This window comes from Stigmatopora argus, chromosome 3 (genome assembly GCF_051989625.1).
Source record: "Stigmatopora argus isolate UIUO_Sarg chromosome 3, RoL_Sarg_1.0, whole genome shotgun sequence".
Lineage (NCBI taxonomy): Eukaryota > Metazoa > Chordata > Actinopteri > Syngnathiformes > Syngnathidae > Stigmatopora > Stigmatopora argus.
Window position 1 is genome coordinate 10729885 of NC_135389.1, and position 18317 is coordinate 10748201.

Here is an 18317-nt window from a genome sequence, read left to right on the forward strand (position 1 = left end):
GACGTCAATGGCAGCAGCCCCCCAAAAGAGACAAAAGGGCCGCGGAAGAAAAAAAATGGTCGCCATTAAAGGTTAAGTGCTGATTCTTGGTGCTCAAATTAAGTGCCAAGTTGGATAAGTAAATATAATCTTGAAAGTGCTATCAAATACAAACTAAGTTAGGGTTAGGGTTGGGGTTACAGTTAGGGTTGCAATTAGGGTTGGCGTTAGGGTTACGGTGGGGTTAGGGTTAGGGTGGGGTTAGGGTTAGGGTGGGGTTAGGGTTAGTGTTAATGTTAGGGTTACAATAGGGGTTAGTTTAGGGTTAGTGTTGGTGTTAGGGTTACGGTTTGGTGTGAGCGTTCCGCTGGGGTTAGGGTTACAGTAGGGCAGTGTATCCCAACCAGTGTGCCCTGAGCGATGTTCAGTTGTGCCGCGGGAAATGACAAGAAGTCATACATTGTAATAATACAAGAAAGAAATTAAAATTCATATATTTTACTATAACAAGATTCAAATCGTAATATTATGAGATTAAAGTCAGTTTGTTGCTTAGTTTCGTGTAACGTAAACCGGAAGCACTTTTGTTTTTCGGGCTTCAACTTTTGTCGACGTTAAGTTTGTGTGAGCACAAAACGGCTTTTCTCGTAATGTTAGGTGGTTGAAGTAATATTCAGAAGAAAAAAATGTCGTAATATTACGAGATTTAAGTCATTTTTTTCTGTTTTTACGGTACGTGAACCGGAAGTTGTTTGGTTTCAGGGGCATCAACTTTTGGGGATATAGTCTCTACTTTTTTGGTGTAATATTGAGAGAAAAAGTCAAAAATTAAAATAAGGTTAAAAAATCATTGCATTCATTATTTTAACATCAGTCCAACTGAAAGCTGTTCAGGTTCAGGGACATCAACTTTGATGACGTTAGATCAGTGTGGAAAAAAAATAGATTTTGGAATAATTTGGTGTTGATTATTTAATTCCTGTTCATAATTTTTGATGAGAACGACTTCATAATGTTAATTAATACAGGTGACATATTTTTTAATTAGAATATTTTCAGATAGTGGTGTGCCTTTAGATTTTTTCAATGCAACAAGTGCCGCAGTTAGGGTTAGGGTTAGGGTTAGGGTTAGAGTTAGAGTTAGAGTTAGAGTTAGAGTTAGGGTTAGGGTTAGGGTTAGCGTTAGGGTTACAGTTTGGGAAAGGGTTACGGTTGGGGTTAGGGTTACAGTAGGGGTTAGGGTTACGTTTGGAATTTGTGTTAGGGTTGGGGTTAGCGTTTGGGTTCACATTAGGGTTAGGGTTGGGGTTAGCGTTGGGGTTAGTATTAGGGTTATCGTTACGGTTGGGCTTAGGGTTGCATTTGTGGTTAGGGTTAGGGGTCCAAAATTAATAATCGACGTGATTGGCAAGGGTTAGTGGTTAGGCATTAATATACCATAAATGAGTTATATATTTAAATTAACAAACATGACAGGCAGTTGGGCTAACCCTGTCTGTCTGTCTGTCTGTCTACCATTCATTTTTCTATCTTGTATAAGCGTTTCGTGCTTTATTTTAATTCATAGAGTACGACTCCATATTCATTTACCTTGTATATATTAGTATGATAAATACAATACACTAGAGTAATTAATTTTCTTCAAATATGAAAGGCATTCCTTGTTATTCTTAAAAGAAATGTCGCAATTATTTACAGTTTTTTCTTATTGTGCTTTTATTGCCTTTGGGTTTTGTAACGTGTACCCATTTACGATTAAACACTTGTTGCATAATAATATATACATAAAGTTAGACGCAAATTAAGGGGGGGTGTCGGCCAATGATGGCGAGCCACGATTTTAGGGTATCGACTTATGATGTGCACGCCGATTGGCCAGCGTTCCTCTGTCATCTCTGCTTCGATTGGGCCACAGTAGTGCGTGGTGCGCCCCCATTGGTCGAATGCGGCGCTTTTAGCTATGCAGCGTTTCCGAAGCAGTTCATTGTCAGTCTCTCGTGAAAAGGTAGGGGCGTGCAACCCTTCACTTTTTTTTGTCTACATTGAAGGCAGTCAATATCTCATCTCAAAATGAAGCGGACGTGGGTCTTAGGACTTCTCGTCGGGTTGTTAGCATTCGGTGAGTAAACTCCATCACTATATTGTTTTAATAGAAATGTTCACATACCGGGAGCTTGCTATGATTAGCCGTTTAGCTAGCAATGGTTATGTGAAACGTATCCTTCTCATTTAAAGTGCCAAAGGTATAAAATGTCCGATTTCAGTTGAAGTGATTTTCACTCGTCATTCTTTGTCCATCATCGGTGCAACACAAGGTTGCCTTTGATTGTTACAGTCCTGCTTTCTAGAAGTTTCTATCGTCAAATTTCGTCTTTGGACCTCCCTGTACAGACTTCCCTTTTTCCTTATTCCATGCATTTAATGACTTTTTCTTTTATTTTCCGTCTTTGTTTCGTATTCGCGGTCATCATTTGGTTGTTACCTAATACGCCCCCTCCTGTGCACTAGCCTTAACAACTAAGTATTTCAAAATTACATATGTAGCCAAGCATCTGTAAATTACATATGTAGCCAAGCATCTATAAATTACATATGTAGCCAAGCATTTTTTTAAATACATGTCATCAATTTACCATTGTGCTTCTACCCAAGCTGCTGTGAGGGCCGACGATGAAGTGGACGTGGATGGCACCATTGACGAGGACCTGGGGAAAAGCAGGGACGGCTCCAAGACTGACGATGAGGTTGTACAAAGGTTGGTGATCTTTCTTTAAAAATTGGTATACTGTACAGTGAACTTGTCTCTTTGCAAATTTTTAAGAAATTTATATATGGCCTTTAAAGTTTAAAAAACACTTCAGATCATGAATTAGTAATTGATGAATACATCATTCATTTACACATTGACATAATGGTGAGTTTATTTCTTTGCCAGTGCCTTGAAGTGAGAAGAGAATTGTCCACTAGATGTCAGAAACTAATTAAACGTTGACATTTTTTCCCCTCATACATAAATATGATCCCAAATGAGATGTAATTTTATGAAGGTGCCAAGGCTGCTGACAGGCATGCTTAGTCTACCTGTTAATTGCTACTTAAATATATCATCAACCTGTGGGTATCAAAACGACTTTCAGTAAGTTTGGGTGATCACAAAATTGATTAGATGTGGTTCAACTGCACTTAAGCTGCAGCTCGATTGGTCTTTGTTTCTGGACGAGAGCAAATGTGGTGGAGGTACACTCGATAGTCTATTTGCATATTATAGAAAGTGACATGATAGCTTGCTGATGTGCAATGTCTTTTTTTCCTGCCGCTCCGTAGGGAGGAGGAAGCGATTCAGCTGGATGGACTGAACGCAGCCCAGGTTAAGGAACTTCGAGAAAAGTCAGAGAAGCACGCCTTTCAAGCGGAAGTCAACCGCATGATGAAACTGATCATCAACTCTCTGTACAAGAATAAGGAGGTGAGCAAGCCTTGCACCCATGTGCAGGTTCAGGTTTGTTGCTAAAATGTGCACATTTGGCATTTCAGATCTTCCTCAGGGAGCTGATCTCCAATGCTTCTGATGCTCTGGATAAGATCCGTTTGTTGTCACTCACTAACGAGGAAGCGCTGGCCGCCAACGAAGAGCTGACCATCAAAATTAAAGTATGACAATCCAGACTCTGAATAAATGAGGAAACTCAAATGGGCTAACATGGGCTTTTTGTGTTCTCCAGTCTGACAAGGAGAAGAACATGCTCCATGTCACGGACACGGGCATCGGCATGACCAAAGATGAGCTGGTCAGGAACCTGGGCACCATCGCCAAGTCAGGCACCAGCGAGTTCCTCAACAAGATGACAGATATGCAGTCGGAGGACCAGTCCACCTCGGAGCTGATCGGACAGTTTGGCGTGGGCTTCTACTCGGCCTTCCTGGTAGCCGACAAGGTCATAGTCACCACCAAGCACAATAACGGCACACAGCACATTTGGGAGTCTGACTCCAACCAGTTCTCCGTCATCGAAGACCCCCGTGGAGACACCCTGGGCCGTGGAACCACCATCACGTAGGTTCCAATGAGCTGTCCAAATTAACCTAGTGAGACGCTTAATGTATTCTCCTCTACAGACTGGTGATGAAAGAGGAGGCCTCAGACTACTTGGAGCTGGAGACCATTAAGAACCTCGTCAAGAAGTACTCGCAGTTCATTAACTTCCCTATTTATGTTTGGGCCAGCAAGGTAATAACATTTTTTGTATTTTGTATTCTAGTAAAAGGCATTGCACCCATGGTGGCTTTTTTTGGGTTCTTCACACACCTAGCTCATCTTGGAGAGTTTGGCTAAACTTATGTTTGGTTAGGACTGCTTAATGGGTCATCTATAGACGCAAAAGGGCTCCACAATGTTAATGCACTTGATGTTCAAAACTAATAAAGGTGTAGATCCTGTAGAATTATTGATTTTTGAGGTAAATTTGTTTACACTGAATTGTAAAACTACAAGTTAAATTGTTATGTCCTTCAGACTGAGACTGTCGAGGAACCTATTGATGACGCAGAGGAAACGGAGGCAACAGATGAACCAGAAAAGGAAGCTTCTGAAGATGAGGCTGAAGTTGAAGAGGAAGAAGAGGAAGACAAAGACAAACCGAAGACAAAAAAAGTAGATTTTACACTAGTCACTGTGACAAATATTTAAAAGCTTTGACGATTTTTAATTTTTTTCCCCCTCCTGTTAATCAGGTTGAGAAGACTGTATGGGACTGGGAACTTATGAATGACATCAAGCCCATCTGGCAGAGACCAGCAAAAGAGGTGGAGGATGACGAATACCATGCCTTCTACAAGACTTTTTCCAAAGTGAGTTGTATACATTAACATGGTAGATACAGCCTGTTTAATGTTAAAATACATCTTTTTAAAAACCTCTTCAATAGAGGACACCGAACTTGATTGCAAGGGTTTATGCTAGTGTACAATCATGTGAAAGTGGTTGAGTGTTTGAATTTACGTCTTTCCAACAGGACAGCGACAACCCTCTGGCTCACATCCACTTCACGGCTGAGGGAGAGGTCACCTTTAAGTCCATCCTGTTTGTGCCCACCGCTGCTCCCCGTGGCCTCTTTGACGAATACGGCTCAAAGAAAAACGACTTCATCAAGGTGAGAATAGATTAAACAGCTGAAATATTTTGCATCGCAATTATGGCTGAACTCATTGCAATTATATAAATGCTATTATAATTAAGTGGTATAACTTCATGGGGTTGGCATTGTGATAAACAATTTTCACCAAATTTTGTCTAAACTGTTGGTTTATTACAGCTTTTTGTCAGGAGGGTTTTCATCACGGACGACTTCAACGACATGATGCCTAAATATCTCAACTTTGTCAAGGGAGTGGTGATTTTTGTTTTTTTACTCTATGTTGTATTGTTTCGAACTATTTGCACTGCATTTATATATTTTTCCCCACTCCCCCAAATTAGGTCGATTCTGATGACCTTCCCCTTAATGTGTCCCGAGAGACTCTTCAGCAGCACAAGCTACTCAAGGTGAACCCATTGAAAATGCTTGTATTTACAAATTAAAAGCCCATTTTGGGGATTGTCTATTTTTCTTATTTCATTTTTCTGCCCCGCCATTAGGTGATCCGTAAGAAGCTGGTGCGCAAAAGTCTGGACATGATCAAGAAGATTGCCGAGGAGCACTACAACGACAAGTTCTGGAAGGAGTTTGGCACCAACATTAAGTTGGGTGTCATTGAAGACCACTCCAACCGCACAAGGCTTGCCAAGCTGCTGCGCTTCAACACATCCAACAGCGACACCGTTGTGTCTAGCCTCGAACAGTATGTGGAGCGCATGAAGGAGAAGCAGGACAAGATTTACTTCATGGCCGGCACAAACAGGAAGGAGGTATACGGAGTGACAGTATAATTCTCCTCAGGGCAAAATGGCCATGTGCTGCTGAATATATAACATTAGATCCGACTGCGTCTCCTTTTAGGCTGAGGCTTCCCCGTTTGTGGAGAGGCTACTGAAGAAGGGCTACGAGGTGATCTACTTGACGGAGCCCGTGGACGAATACTGCATCCAGGCACTGCCAGAGTTTGACGGCAAGCGTTTCCAGAACGTGGCCAAAGAGGGCATCAAGTTTGACGAGAGCGAAAAGGCCAAGGAAAGGCGTGAGGCTCTGGAGCAGGAGTATGAGCCTCTTACCACCTGGCTCAAGGACAAGGCGCTCAAGGACAAGGTCAGTTGAAGTGAAAATATTTCACTTGGTGTGACCCTACACGTGCCTAACCTCATTTTAAGCGAGGCTCAAATATTCCTCATTGAAGCACTTTTATTTTCCATTTTAAAATGTTTTTTTTTTTCAACCTTGTATTTTATATAAGAAAAAACAATGTTTTAATGCTAGTGTAAATTATTTCATGTACATAAATTAAACGGCTTAGTTTTTTTAGGCTGAAAAAAAAAATTCTTTGTTTACCTATTTAAAAAACCTTAAATATGCAAATTTTAAAACTGAAAATTATTTAATTTTAAAAGCTCATGTATGCATTTTTATGGCACTATGTGTAATCAAAACAATGTCACTTCATTTGTACTTTAGTAAATTTGCAATGATCTTGACTGATAAATTGATGTTAAATACACTTGACATGTAAAGTTTATTTTTACTGTTTTTCATTACCACTTACATTTTTCTGCTTTGATTGTGGGCCTCTGCAGATTGAGAAGGCACTTTTGTCCCAGCGACTGACCAACTCACCGTGTGCGCTGGTGGCAAGTCAGTACGGCTGGTCAGGGAACATGGAGAGGATCATGAAGGCACAGGCTTATCAAACAGGAAAAGATATTTCCACAAAGTGAGTTTACAAGAACTAATATGGTCAAATACACACACTCACGAAAAAGTGGTCTAACTGACACAAACATTGCAGTTACTACGCCAGCCAGAAGAAAACATTAGAAATCAACCCAAAGCATCCCCTCATCAAGCAGATGCTCAAACGTGTCAATGTAAGTGAATCTTGGGCCTGAAAAATGAATGTATAGACATTAAATGTATCGATGGTTATGACTTCAATCTCATTAATTGCATAGACACACAATTTTAAATGTGTTGAAATTTAAACAATTATACTGCTTCAGTATAACCGTATATCCATTTCTGTCAACGTAGGACGATGCAGAGGACCAGACTGCGTCAGATCTGGCAACAGTCCTCTTTGAAACAGCCACTCTGCGGTCAGGTTATCAGCTGGCCGACACCAAGGCGTATGGCGACAGAATAGAACGTATGCTGAGACTCAGCATGAACATACCTTTGGAAGAGCAGGTCCGTTATAAAATGTCTGATTTAAAGCATGTAATGTCAACAAAAGACACATTCGTATTCAAAATGTTGACTTATTTTTAAATACAGGTGGAGGAGGAGCCTGAGGAAGAACCCGAAGAAGAGACGGCTGAGGACTCTGACGATACTGAGGAAGCTGAAGATAAGTTAGAAGAGGACATTGTGGACGACGAAGATGAAGCTGTAAGAATACACTACATTAGGGAAAGAGATTGCATTTTCCTGCTTTTCTTGACATTCCCTCAATGTTTCCTCGCAGGCTATTCCAGAAAAAGTTGAACTGTGAGATGCCAGTTGAAGAGCAATTGGAACAACAGTGGGTGAATGGCAAATAGCGCCCCGCAGTGGTTCACGTTGTCTATTGTCAGTCAGGGGTTTTATAAGGAGTGCTTTTGTTTTTGTTTTTTTTGTTTTTTTTACATTCCTCATGCCTGTAAATTTGTTAATATTTAACTGACCTGTTGATGGATAAATCCTGTTTCTTGATTGAATAAATGTTTCCTGGGAGAAGGATCGATGACTCATTTGTATAACTTCGAGATGCCAATTTGATCCTAACAAGAAATACGTACTTATAGAATGTGACAGTTTTGTTGTGTGGCGATCAAATTAAAGTCTACATGCATGTTAATGCCAGATATCTGACTTGATAAATAATTTGAGTTTTCTTAATTAAATGTAAATGTGTACGAGACACAAATTGCACAAACCTTTGCATCTAATTCAAGTGCCCCTTTTTGAAACCGCTGGAACAGAAACAGTGTAAAACCTCCAAACTTCTGGGAACAGTGTAATTTAGTAATTTGCATTGAATACGTGTCATCCAACTCTTAATGTGACTAAAACATGTTTACTTTTATTGCCAGTATTTTAATAATCTGCAGTGTTTAGGTCACTTGACAAAATGAGTATTAGAATTATCTTGGTTTTTGCTTTTTCATATCACAACAATACTGTTTAGTTTTTATATTTCATACAGGGGCATGAAAAAGTATCTCCATTCTCCAGTGCTTTAGCGTTCTTTGCCCACTGAAATGTATAATATCAGGACAATCTAAGCAAACTGTTTTCTTTTTTTTTTTAGGGATATTTACCAAAGAGGTAAATTGTTTTGGATCATTGCATCAATTAGCATGTCAGAATTTTTAACAGTCCATTTCATACATTTCTTTAGCGTGAGTAACGGGTACATATAAGTGCTGGTTCAATCCCCGGGTGGGATGAGGACAGGTGACGTCACCATCCTGGTTACGCTTGGTGCCAATCCACGTTTTGAGGCACTGCCTTGTTTTTTCACCAACTCAGCAAGAAGGCTGATGCAATACACATGGCTTTGGAATCTCAAACTCTTAACTTTAAATTAGTAGTGACAACTGATATCCTCTTTGGGTGTTCAAATATGATATATGTGACAATGGCTGCATTTCTTATCCGGTCGACGAACTAAGACCAAGAACAACGATAGCAAAATGAGTATTTTGTTGATTCCTGGTGCTGTGTTGAGTTAAATTTCTTGGATCACCACACATGCAATACACACATCCATATTTCTTGGCATTTTGTGCTCTGAGGAAGAGGAGTGTCTTTCCCCTGCTGTTTGTGCGCAACCATTGGATGGGAGGTTGCCATGGAAACCTGGGTCACATGCGTGGGTTTCCTGTATAGCCATCATCATCATCATCATCATCATCAGAAGACGACGACGATGCTCCTGCTACTGATGAATCTCGTAGCCAGGAGGCATTTTCATGAGCAAAAAGCGCACATTTGACACGATATCCAAGGACTTTTCTTCGCTTCCATTTCTAGTTCACCCTCCCCTCGTCTTTATTCTCCTCATTTTCGCACGCGCGTACGCCCCAGGAATGAGTATAGAAATCCCCGCGGGCCTGACGGAGCTGTTGCAGAGCTTTACCGTGGAAGTGCTGAGGACCCAGCCTGGGGATCTTCTCGACTTTGCCCTGCAGTACTTCACCCGCCTCAAGGACCGAGAGCGGAGCCGCAGTCACCGGGCGCCACTCGGCCGAGACGGGGATGAAGATGACGGGGAGCCGCCGCCACCGTCGCTCTCGAAGCACGGACAGGCAAGGACTCCTAGCGGAGGAGGAGGAGGAGGAGGAGGAAAGGCGGTGAATTTTCTCGACGAGGCCATGCAGATCGAATCTGAGAACGGAGGAGAAGAAGACGACGATGAAGACGACGATGATTTTCAAGGTATAGTACCTGCTTTTAGACGGATGTTACCGTAATGCATGTAATGCTGCAACACCAGGATGCTCCCAAATGATCCAGCCATTAACATGACTTCTGCTCAAACACCTCTTTTTCAGTAGGCCTCGCGTGATGTGGGCCTGCAGGCTCCATGCATGCATGGATGATGTTGCACAATGATGCAGAACACACATACACATGCTCAGATGTTTTTGCTAAAGGCTCATATATATGTTAGTGGAGTTTGTATTTGCCTTGAGATTCTGGTTGTTTTCAGTTTAGTGTGGAATGGCATGATGTGGAGGATGTAGCATAGCAATCTTAGCTCATTGGACCATGCAACCTATAGGCTCTGCAAAAAGGACACGTACAGAAAGGACAATGTATGAAATACATCTTTACTCATAATGTTTAAAGGCCTCTTTTTTAAACTTAGTTTCTGTCAAAATTTGTGCAGTATTGTCTAGCTAACCATTTTTTTCGGGGGTATTTTTATTTAAGTGCCTTTTTTAATTAGTGGAATCTGACTTTTTTGCTTTCTAGCTAGAATGGAAAGTTTTTTTTTAATGTTTTGAACAAATAATGTTTTAAGTGTGGCTTAATTTTTGAAGGATGCCATTTTAGTTTTTTGTTTTGTTTTTATTTCCACCACTTCACTATTTATTTTTACATGGTTTATTTGATTTTCTGTCAGTTCCCCCTAAGTATACTTGGCCTCAAATCATTCATAATGATTATTTTGCTTGAATTTGATGACATAAAGCTCATAGTTTAATTTATTTACAAATGAAGCTGCAGGAGAGCATCCTAATATTTATTAGAGACAGGTGTGAGTTATGAAGTAGTACATTTGCACAAACCACAGTCATAAACATACTGTTCAGATAATATCTCATTGAAACAGCTCGAATTTGCCTTATAAAGGCTGTTGTGCATGATGTTGTGTGTCATTGAAATGCAATTGAAAGAGGTCCACACATTTGAAAGCAGGGTGTCCTCATTGAGGTTTCTCTGTGCAGCTGAATATTCCAAATGAGGGCAAGCTTAAAAAAGCTCACTGTGCACATCATTACAGTACAAAGAAAGCCCCAGATTGAGTTAAATGTGCATTGTGTTTGATTTTTTGCAGCGCCCATCATAAACAGATTCATCAGAAGAGCATCAGGTGAGTTAGAACGGCAAGTCTCTCCACCTTAGTCACCACTTCAGACGTTGGACAAGTAGGGTTTTATACAATCATCTCATTTTCAAATCCCAATATTTTGGTTTGTCTTCAGCCCAAACTTTTCCAAGTTCTACTTGCAAATAAATATGGATACTATTGTGGTTGCTTAAGAAGGAAATTTAATTTGCTTTATAACCACACTGCATTATCCCATAAAATTATACATTCATTTTTTCATTATTGGCATTCCAGTCAACCTACATAACATGAATGTTTTGGGGATGTGCAGGGAATGCGAAAGAAAAAACAACAACAAAAACTGATCTCAAATATCTTAGGTTTTGTGCTAACTAACCTCTTATCCACCTTGCAAAGCTGCAGGATTTAAAACATAAAGTAATGATTTCAACCTAAATAAATCATTCATTCATTCATTTTCTGCACCGCTTATCCTCACAAAGGTCGTGGGGGGTGCTGGAGCCCACCTCAGCCAACTATGGGCATCAGGTGGGGGATACCTTAAATTCGGGGCCAGCCTATTGCAGGGCATAAGGAAACAGACAACCATTCACACTCCCACTCATATCTAGGGGCAATTTAGAGTGTTAATAGGGGCAATTTAGAGTGTTAAACCAGCCTACCCTGCATGCTTTTTAGGATGTGGTAGGAAACCGGAGTACCTGGAGAAAACCCATGCAAGCCCGAGTAGAACGTGCAAACTGCCCACAGGAAGGACCAAATTGCCTTTGAAATAAATCAATGAAATAAAATAAAGCATCAACTCCTCTCGGATCATCAGTAGGGGGGACTAATGTAAGATGCACGATGCAGAGGCTAAAGAATATATGACTGCGTAGTTTGGTATTCTATGCCTGCACATGTCATACCTGTCAACTTGTACGTTTTATACGTATTTTATACGTTTTTTTACCATTTCAAATCATGTACGCCGTACACCGACTTTTGTACGGGGAATTAAAAAAAAAAAAAAAATCGGCAATATTTATGAAAACCGATCTCAACAAGACCGTTTTGGCTAAAATCCAGATAATCTCGTAGGCTGGTAGCCAACGACGCTACTGTCATCGATCGTTACTATTGTCACGGTATACCAGCAAAAATTATCCTCAATCGTATGTATTTTTTTTAGCGGTGCGTACGGCAATATCGATAAAGGATGACATGCGCATGCGTAGATATACGTTTTTTGGGGGGTTTGTAAGGGGAATCATAATCATTTATAAGGGCAGTTATCGGCAGAGGTTGACAGGTATGACATGTTGTCACACTGTGTATTTTTTAAAGAGTTGCCACAACTCTTTAGATGCTAAGAAATGTTAACTACCTATTCATCTGCAGTTTGTGGTGAAGTGAGTTGAGTCATATGAGCTAGTAACGACCTTTCTACTCCAATTTAATCCACATTCATAGATCCTCAGAATAAAATATTGACCTCAGTATGAGAAAAATGAAATGTAAGGGATTCTCTTAATAATAAGTAAATTAAGTGGTAGGTGGTGGTGATAAAGTGGTACCCAAATAAAATGTGTCTGTACATAGTATGGTGGTGCACTTAAGTAAATATATTTCTGTTTTGTTGTACAGTTTGTGCGGAAGCCTTCAATCCTGATGAAGATGATGAGGATAAAGAACAAAGGGTAAGTGCCTATTTATTAATCAATTTACTATGTAGTTTATTACGCCATCAATCCCTGTCTTTATTTTCTTGTTTGTGTAATGGGACAAACTAAAATTACATCACCTTATCCAATCAAATGAGACAAAAAAAGATATTTTTTTTTCCCATCGATCATTGTGATTTCATAGTTTGATACATTTTAAATTACATTTCGTAATTGTGTTACATACAAGTCATTGCTGTCTATCCCCTATTTTAATCTATCTAATTATTGTGGGGGCTTTGTGAGTAATTTTGTGGTGTTAAACATTTTATTGTGATCATTTTTTGTTTATTTTATTTTCATCCCATCAACGTCCTAAATTGCTCAGTTTTAAAACTAGTATTTACTTGTTTCTGTTGCTTTTTTAAAGTAATGGGGGGGAAAAAAATCAATTTTACGATTTTATTTATTTATTTATTAAAATTTATTCTCACCACAGTTTAATTAATTACCACACAAATTAAATGCACAGGTTGCGCATCCCAAAACAGACGAGCAGCGACAGAGACTACAGGAAGCGTGTCGAGACATTCTTCTTTTCAAGAATTTGGATTCTGTGAGTACATTTCAGGAAATTTGATTCAAAAACACGGACTTACAAGAGTGACAAATGACAAATTTGCAGAGTAAGAAAAGTTACGAAAGTAGTGCCGACTAATGGATTTAAAGTAACGGGCATTCATTGTTCTTTATTGTAGATAGTCATTGCACAATATATTTATTCATTCATTCATTCATTTTCCGAACTGCCCATCCTCGAAAGGGTTGCGGGGGTTGCTGGAGCCTAAGCCAGCTGTGTTCGGGCGAAAGGGAGACTACACCCTAGATGGGTCACCAGTCAGTCTTAGGGCACACAGAGAGACAAACGACCATCCTTACCATCAGAATATATTTAGCACAGAAGAAAATGCTTAATTTATTTTTTACCCCATATAGGAAGAAATGTCTCAAGTGTTGGACGCCATGTTTGAGAAGTTTTGCACAGACGGGGAACATGTGATTGACCAGGATGACGATGGGGACAACTTCTATGTGATTGAAAGGTAATGTCACATGACCCCGATTATGGCTACCCACAGGAATGTGATGCCTATTGCGATCAATGAACCTGAACCTGTAGGCAATCCTTCCATTTTAAATGAATAGAATCTCCAACACCGTCGCTGGCACATTGTATAATCAAATATCAGAACGTCCTCATGCTAACAAATACACACAAGCAGCTACAATACTCTCAGATATATTCTCTTTCCCGGGACACTTGTGTATGGCTTTGTTCTTGTCCCTTTTTAGGGGTACATTCAGCATTTCTGTCAAAGTGGATGGCGCCGAGAAGCTGGTGGGTTGCTACGACAACCGTGGCAGCTTTGGAGAACTGGCACTAATGTACAACACGCCCAGAGCAGCTACCATCATCGCCACCTTGCCTGGAGCCCTCTGGTGCCTTGTGAGTTGCATTTTCTACTTTGATTTATGAGTTTAATCCATTCCCTGACTAAACCTGTGAAAATGTTTAGATGTATTATCAGTGGTGTGTCTGAAATTTCCTCAGATTTTGGCTTGTCTGCTAAAGCAATAATTGAACAAGGATTTGTGAGTCAAAGTAACACTGTATGGAAATTTGATACATTTTATTGCCCTAAATTTGACTTTAAAAGCATTGCAGTGTAGTCAGCATAGTGTTCAGGGAAATTAACCACTAAGCTAATTTGTAGATTGAAAAAAGAAACCCAAGTGAACACTGCAAACTCTTTCGACAACTAAAAGTGTGTTTGTGTCAGGATCGTCTGACGTTTCGAAGGATCATCGTGAAGAACAATGCGAAAAAGAGGAAGCTGTACGAGGCATTCATTGAAACTCTCCCACTTCTCACATCACTGGAGGTCTATTCTTTTTGTCTATTTTAGTGTTAAGCCTGCTGTCATTGAGAAGTATGACTTTTAAAAAAAATTGCCTATCTGCAGCTTTCCGAGAGGATGAAGGTGGTGGATGTGATATCTACTAGAGTGTACTGTGACTCGCAAAAGATTATTGCACAGGTGAGATATGTTGCTTTTATTTTTATCCAAAAATTAGTTCATCAACATTTGCTGCTGTTGGCTGGTGACCAAATCAGAGTAAACCTGCCACCCAAAGTCAGCTGGAATACAGTCTGGCACAGCTACCACCATGTTGTGGTTTTTTTCATTTTGATAATTTTAACTGACAATTAATAAAATATCCAAATCATGGGGTACTGGAGCATATCCAAGCTAAGTTCGGGTGAACTGATCCCACGCCGCCAATGAATCACCACAATCTACCTTTTGAACTTGCCCGTCTGTAGTACGTTAAAAATGTAATAAATATTCTAAATATGATTATATTGTTTTGTTGACAGGGGGAATTGGCTGATTGTTTCTACATTGTGGAGTCTGGCCAAGTTAGGATCACGATAAAAAGGAGCAGGGTAAGTTTTGCTTTCTGAAGTTAAATTTTTGAATCTTTATAATATAATACTATTGTATTTCTATAATATTATGACTTTATCTTAGAATAATACAGCTTGAATTTCATTAAAAAATGATTTTTCAACATATACTTCAACATATAATTCCCTTGATTCATCCCGAGCCCATTAGAGTAAACTGAATGACTGACAAACTACACAAAGGAAATAAATACAGTTTTATTGAGAATAACAGATTTTTCTTGTCATGACAGTGTATATATATATATATATATATATATATATATATATATATATATATATATATATATATATATATATATATATATATATATATATATATATATATATATATATATATATAATACTAGGCTACTGACATGGTAATTCTGTTTAATGACATTAGGATTACAAAAGTGTCAACCTTATGTTTTTTTATACCTCCCCTGGAACTAACATTTTGAGGCTTGCTTTATTGTGTTGTGCGCTTTTGGTTTCCCAGACGAAAAACGGGCAAGACGAAGAGGAAGTGGAAATCGCCACGTGCTCCCGGGGCCAGTATTTTGGGGAGTTGGCGCTTGTCACAAACAAGCCCAGGGCTGCTTCCGCCTATGCTGTAGGGCGCGTCAAATGCTTGGGTAAATATTCAAGATACAGTCAAATAATAGGATGTCCTTATTATAAAGTCAATTACAATGCAAAATGCATAAACACTTAAATATTTGAAAGATAGTTTTCCCATTTAAATGAATGAAAATGGCATTACTACTGCATTACATGTACAGTGAGTGTTGATTAGATGATGAAAGAAACTATTGCAACAAATATACAAAAATATTATAATTCTTCAAAGAGTAAAAGGATTCAATGAGTGGCGCAAATGTGTGTTGTGATAGTCTACATTTGCTGCATTCTGTGTTCAAATGCATTGTTTATAAGGTATTTATAAGCTTAAAATTGTAAGTACGCACTTACTGTACTGTGATCTTGATTTTAAGTTTCTAGCCCACCTATGGTGTTTCCCATTATTTGTTATTATTAAACTAGCAGAACAACTTAAAAATGTGGTTAGAATAAATAAATAAATAACATGTATTTATTTGTATTATAAAAGCTGGTGTGAGAGGCCATAAACAGCCTCTTTTTTTTTAAGAATTGTTCACTATAATACCAAACCGCTTCTTGTTTAAGTTTGCTTCTACGATGACAAAAATCAGGCAAAAAGAAGGAAAACTGAAATTCACTCTGACAAAACCTGGCTCAACTTAGTCAAAGTAATGCGATAAACAAACAAGAAATTTGTCGATTCTTTTAAAATCAGATATGTTTTATGGCCTGTTATGTATTTATTTTTATACTTTAATTGTTGCCAATTTTGACGGGATTAGAATTGATGAATGACATTTCTGTATCATTTCTATGGAGACATTTTACTTTAGATATGATTTGAGTAACAAAGCAAATTAAATCCATAAGTCAAAGCAGGATGTAGGGGTTTATATTGGTCTTAACATATTTTCATCTTTCTGTCAGTGATGGATGTGAATGCCTTTGAACGTCTTCTGGGCCCATGCATGGACATCATGAAAAGGAACATTGCTAACTATGAGGAGCAGCTTCTGATGCTGTTTGAGGGTCGCACGGAGATCGAGCAGCAGTGTGCGTGACCCTGCTCGTCAGACTGATGGGTATTCTGCATCCCCCTTGTATCCTCTAAAAAAAAGAAAATTAAGAAAAAAAACATTTCTTACAAGACGATCAAGGTGAGACTCTCGTGTTTGCAGTAAAGTAACGTATGCCAAAGCAGAGTTGCTCAAAGCTCCTTTTCTGTTCAATCGCCCTTTATGTGTAAACTTGACCTGTTTTCGTGTCCCATTTGTTTGAGCTGAGAAGGCGCTAGTTGGCAAAAGGCATTTTTGGGCTCAAACAGAATGTAGACTTGCTGGTATCTCGCCATTTTTCTGGAGTATTTCCGTGTTAAATGTGCGTACCTGTTGGCCTACTACCAGAGATGGTGAAGAATTTTGTGGAATCAGGGGGCACAGAGCTCAGGTGGGGCTTCCAATAAAAAGGTTACCACACGAGAAAAAAAATTAAAAAAGTAATACACGTGATTATGATAGGTTGTTTTACGTAGGTATGTCTTTGAACTCTTAGAAAGATGACAGAGATTTTAAGCAATTTATCAATTAGCATAGAAATACAGCAAACATCTTATGCAGCTAGTAAGTCATTGCATTTCTGGTTACCACACAGCTCACTTTAAAGTTTTCATGAAATTTCATTCACACTTTCAATATCAACATTGCCCGACATAAAGCTAAGCCACACATACACTCATAAAATACAGACAGGACAATTCAAAGCAAATGGCAACACTTGTTTTAGTGCAACTGCAATTTTACCATGCTCCATTTTTGTTGCTATAATGTTCTTAATCCTATATTTTGTGTAGAGTATTTGTGTTTATTCAATATACTGTCAACCCTCATCTTATATTTACAGTATGTCCTGTTTTTCTTGGATGAAACCTTTACTGAGCGTAAAGGGGACACAGTGATATCCATTTCGGTTACACTTTATTGCCAAAAAGTATGTTGATATTCACTAGCTGTGTATGATCTAAGGCAGTATTTCTGCTAATTGCTTAAAGAAGCGTCCTTTATCTTTGAGTCTGATTAGCCTTATGTGACTCAGTAACCCCATGATATAATCTTTTTAGCACCATTCAAATAAATAAACATGATTAAAGTATCATATAAAAGTTGGGCAGAGGGGGCTTTCTCTCTCACCAAGTACTATACCCCCCTTTCTCCTGCCTCTGCTTCCAAGTATTCTTTTGCTTAAGCAAACAAACAAAACCTTACAGATATTAGATAGTTTTTTAAAGACCTACCAACTCAGTGTTGTACAATTTAATAGTGAGTAAAGTTGCCCCACTATGGATATGATCACATATGGTAATAATGAATTTATTTGTTGTTTTTCAGTAAAATATAGGTAATACTCGTGTGTGTGTGTGTGTGTGTGTGTGTGTGTGTGTCAGTGAAGCATATTTGACGATTATGCTTATGTCTACCTCGACCAACAACAAAAAGTTTTTTAGGGATAGTTTTCAACAGGCAAGCCAATGAATCTAGAGTGACTTAGTGAAGTCGTCTGGAAATCGTTAGCTCAATATCAAATTAAGTAATTTGAAAATAATCCTTTTTTCCCCCATTCCTTTTTCAGATAACTCTGTTTTTTTAAACACAAACCTGTTACACAAACCAATAATGATGACTATATGTTTCACTTTTCATGTCAATAAAACCACTTTTGTAATTATTTGTGTATTTGCCACCTAAGGAAATTTGTTCTTTATCCAATACAGATCCAAATTAACCACGTTGACCAAATTTAATGAAAATTACTCTCACATTAACAAATATTAACTCAAAAAATTGTACTATAATGAGCATAATAATGGCCTGTATTGT

At 38.8% G+C, this 18317-nt stretch overlaps 2 protein-coding genes across 2 annotated transcripts; both read left to right on the top strand.

The window, feature by feature from the left end:
* The first annotated feature begins 1927 nt into the window (after window positions 1-1927).
* On the top strand, window positions 1928-7844 carry hsp90b1 (heat shock protein 90, beta (grp94), member 1). The gene is made up of 18 exons (XM_077595207.1): window positions 1928-2098; window positions 2632-2734; window positions 3304-3445; window positions 3514-3630; window positions 3702-4033; window positions 4096-4207; window positions 4493-4630; window positions 4711-4827; window positions 4992-5129; window positions 5292-5369; window positions 5456-5521; window positions 5615-5884; window positions 5976-6221; window positions 6704-6840; window positions 6916-6994; window positions 7158-7313; window positions 7401-7514; window positions 7591-7844. Exons 1-18 carry the CDS (start codon window positions 2050-2052, stop codon window positions 7615-7617), a joined length of 2421 nt encoding a protein of 806 aa, XP_077451333.1. The 5' UTR covers window positions 1928-2049; the 3' UTR covers window positions 7618-7844.
* Window positions 7845-8999: 1155 nt separating this feature from the next.
* On the top strand, window positions 9000-18174 carry prkar2b (protein kinase cAMP-dependent type II regulatory subunit beta). The gene is made up of 11 exons (XM_077595209.1): window positions 9000-9545; window positions 10672-10707; window positions 12313-12365; window positions 12862-12945; window positions 13326-13432; window positions 13683-13836; window positions 14171-14272; window positions 14354-14428; window positions 14770-14838; window positions 15341-15476; window positions 16372-18174. The coding sequence occupies exons 1-11, from the start codon at window positions 9080-9082 to the stop codon at window positions 16503-16505; spliced, it is 1416 nt and encodes a 471-aa protein (XP_077451335.1). The 5' UTR covers window positions 9000-9079; the 3' UTR covers window positions 16506-18174.
* Window positions 18175-18317: the final 143 nt, after the last annotated feature.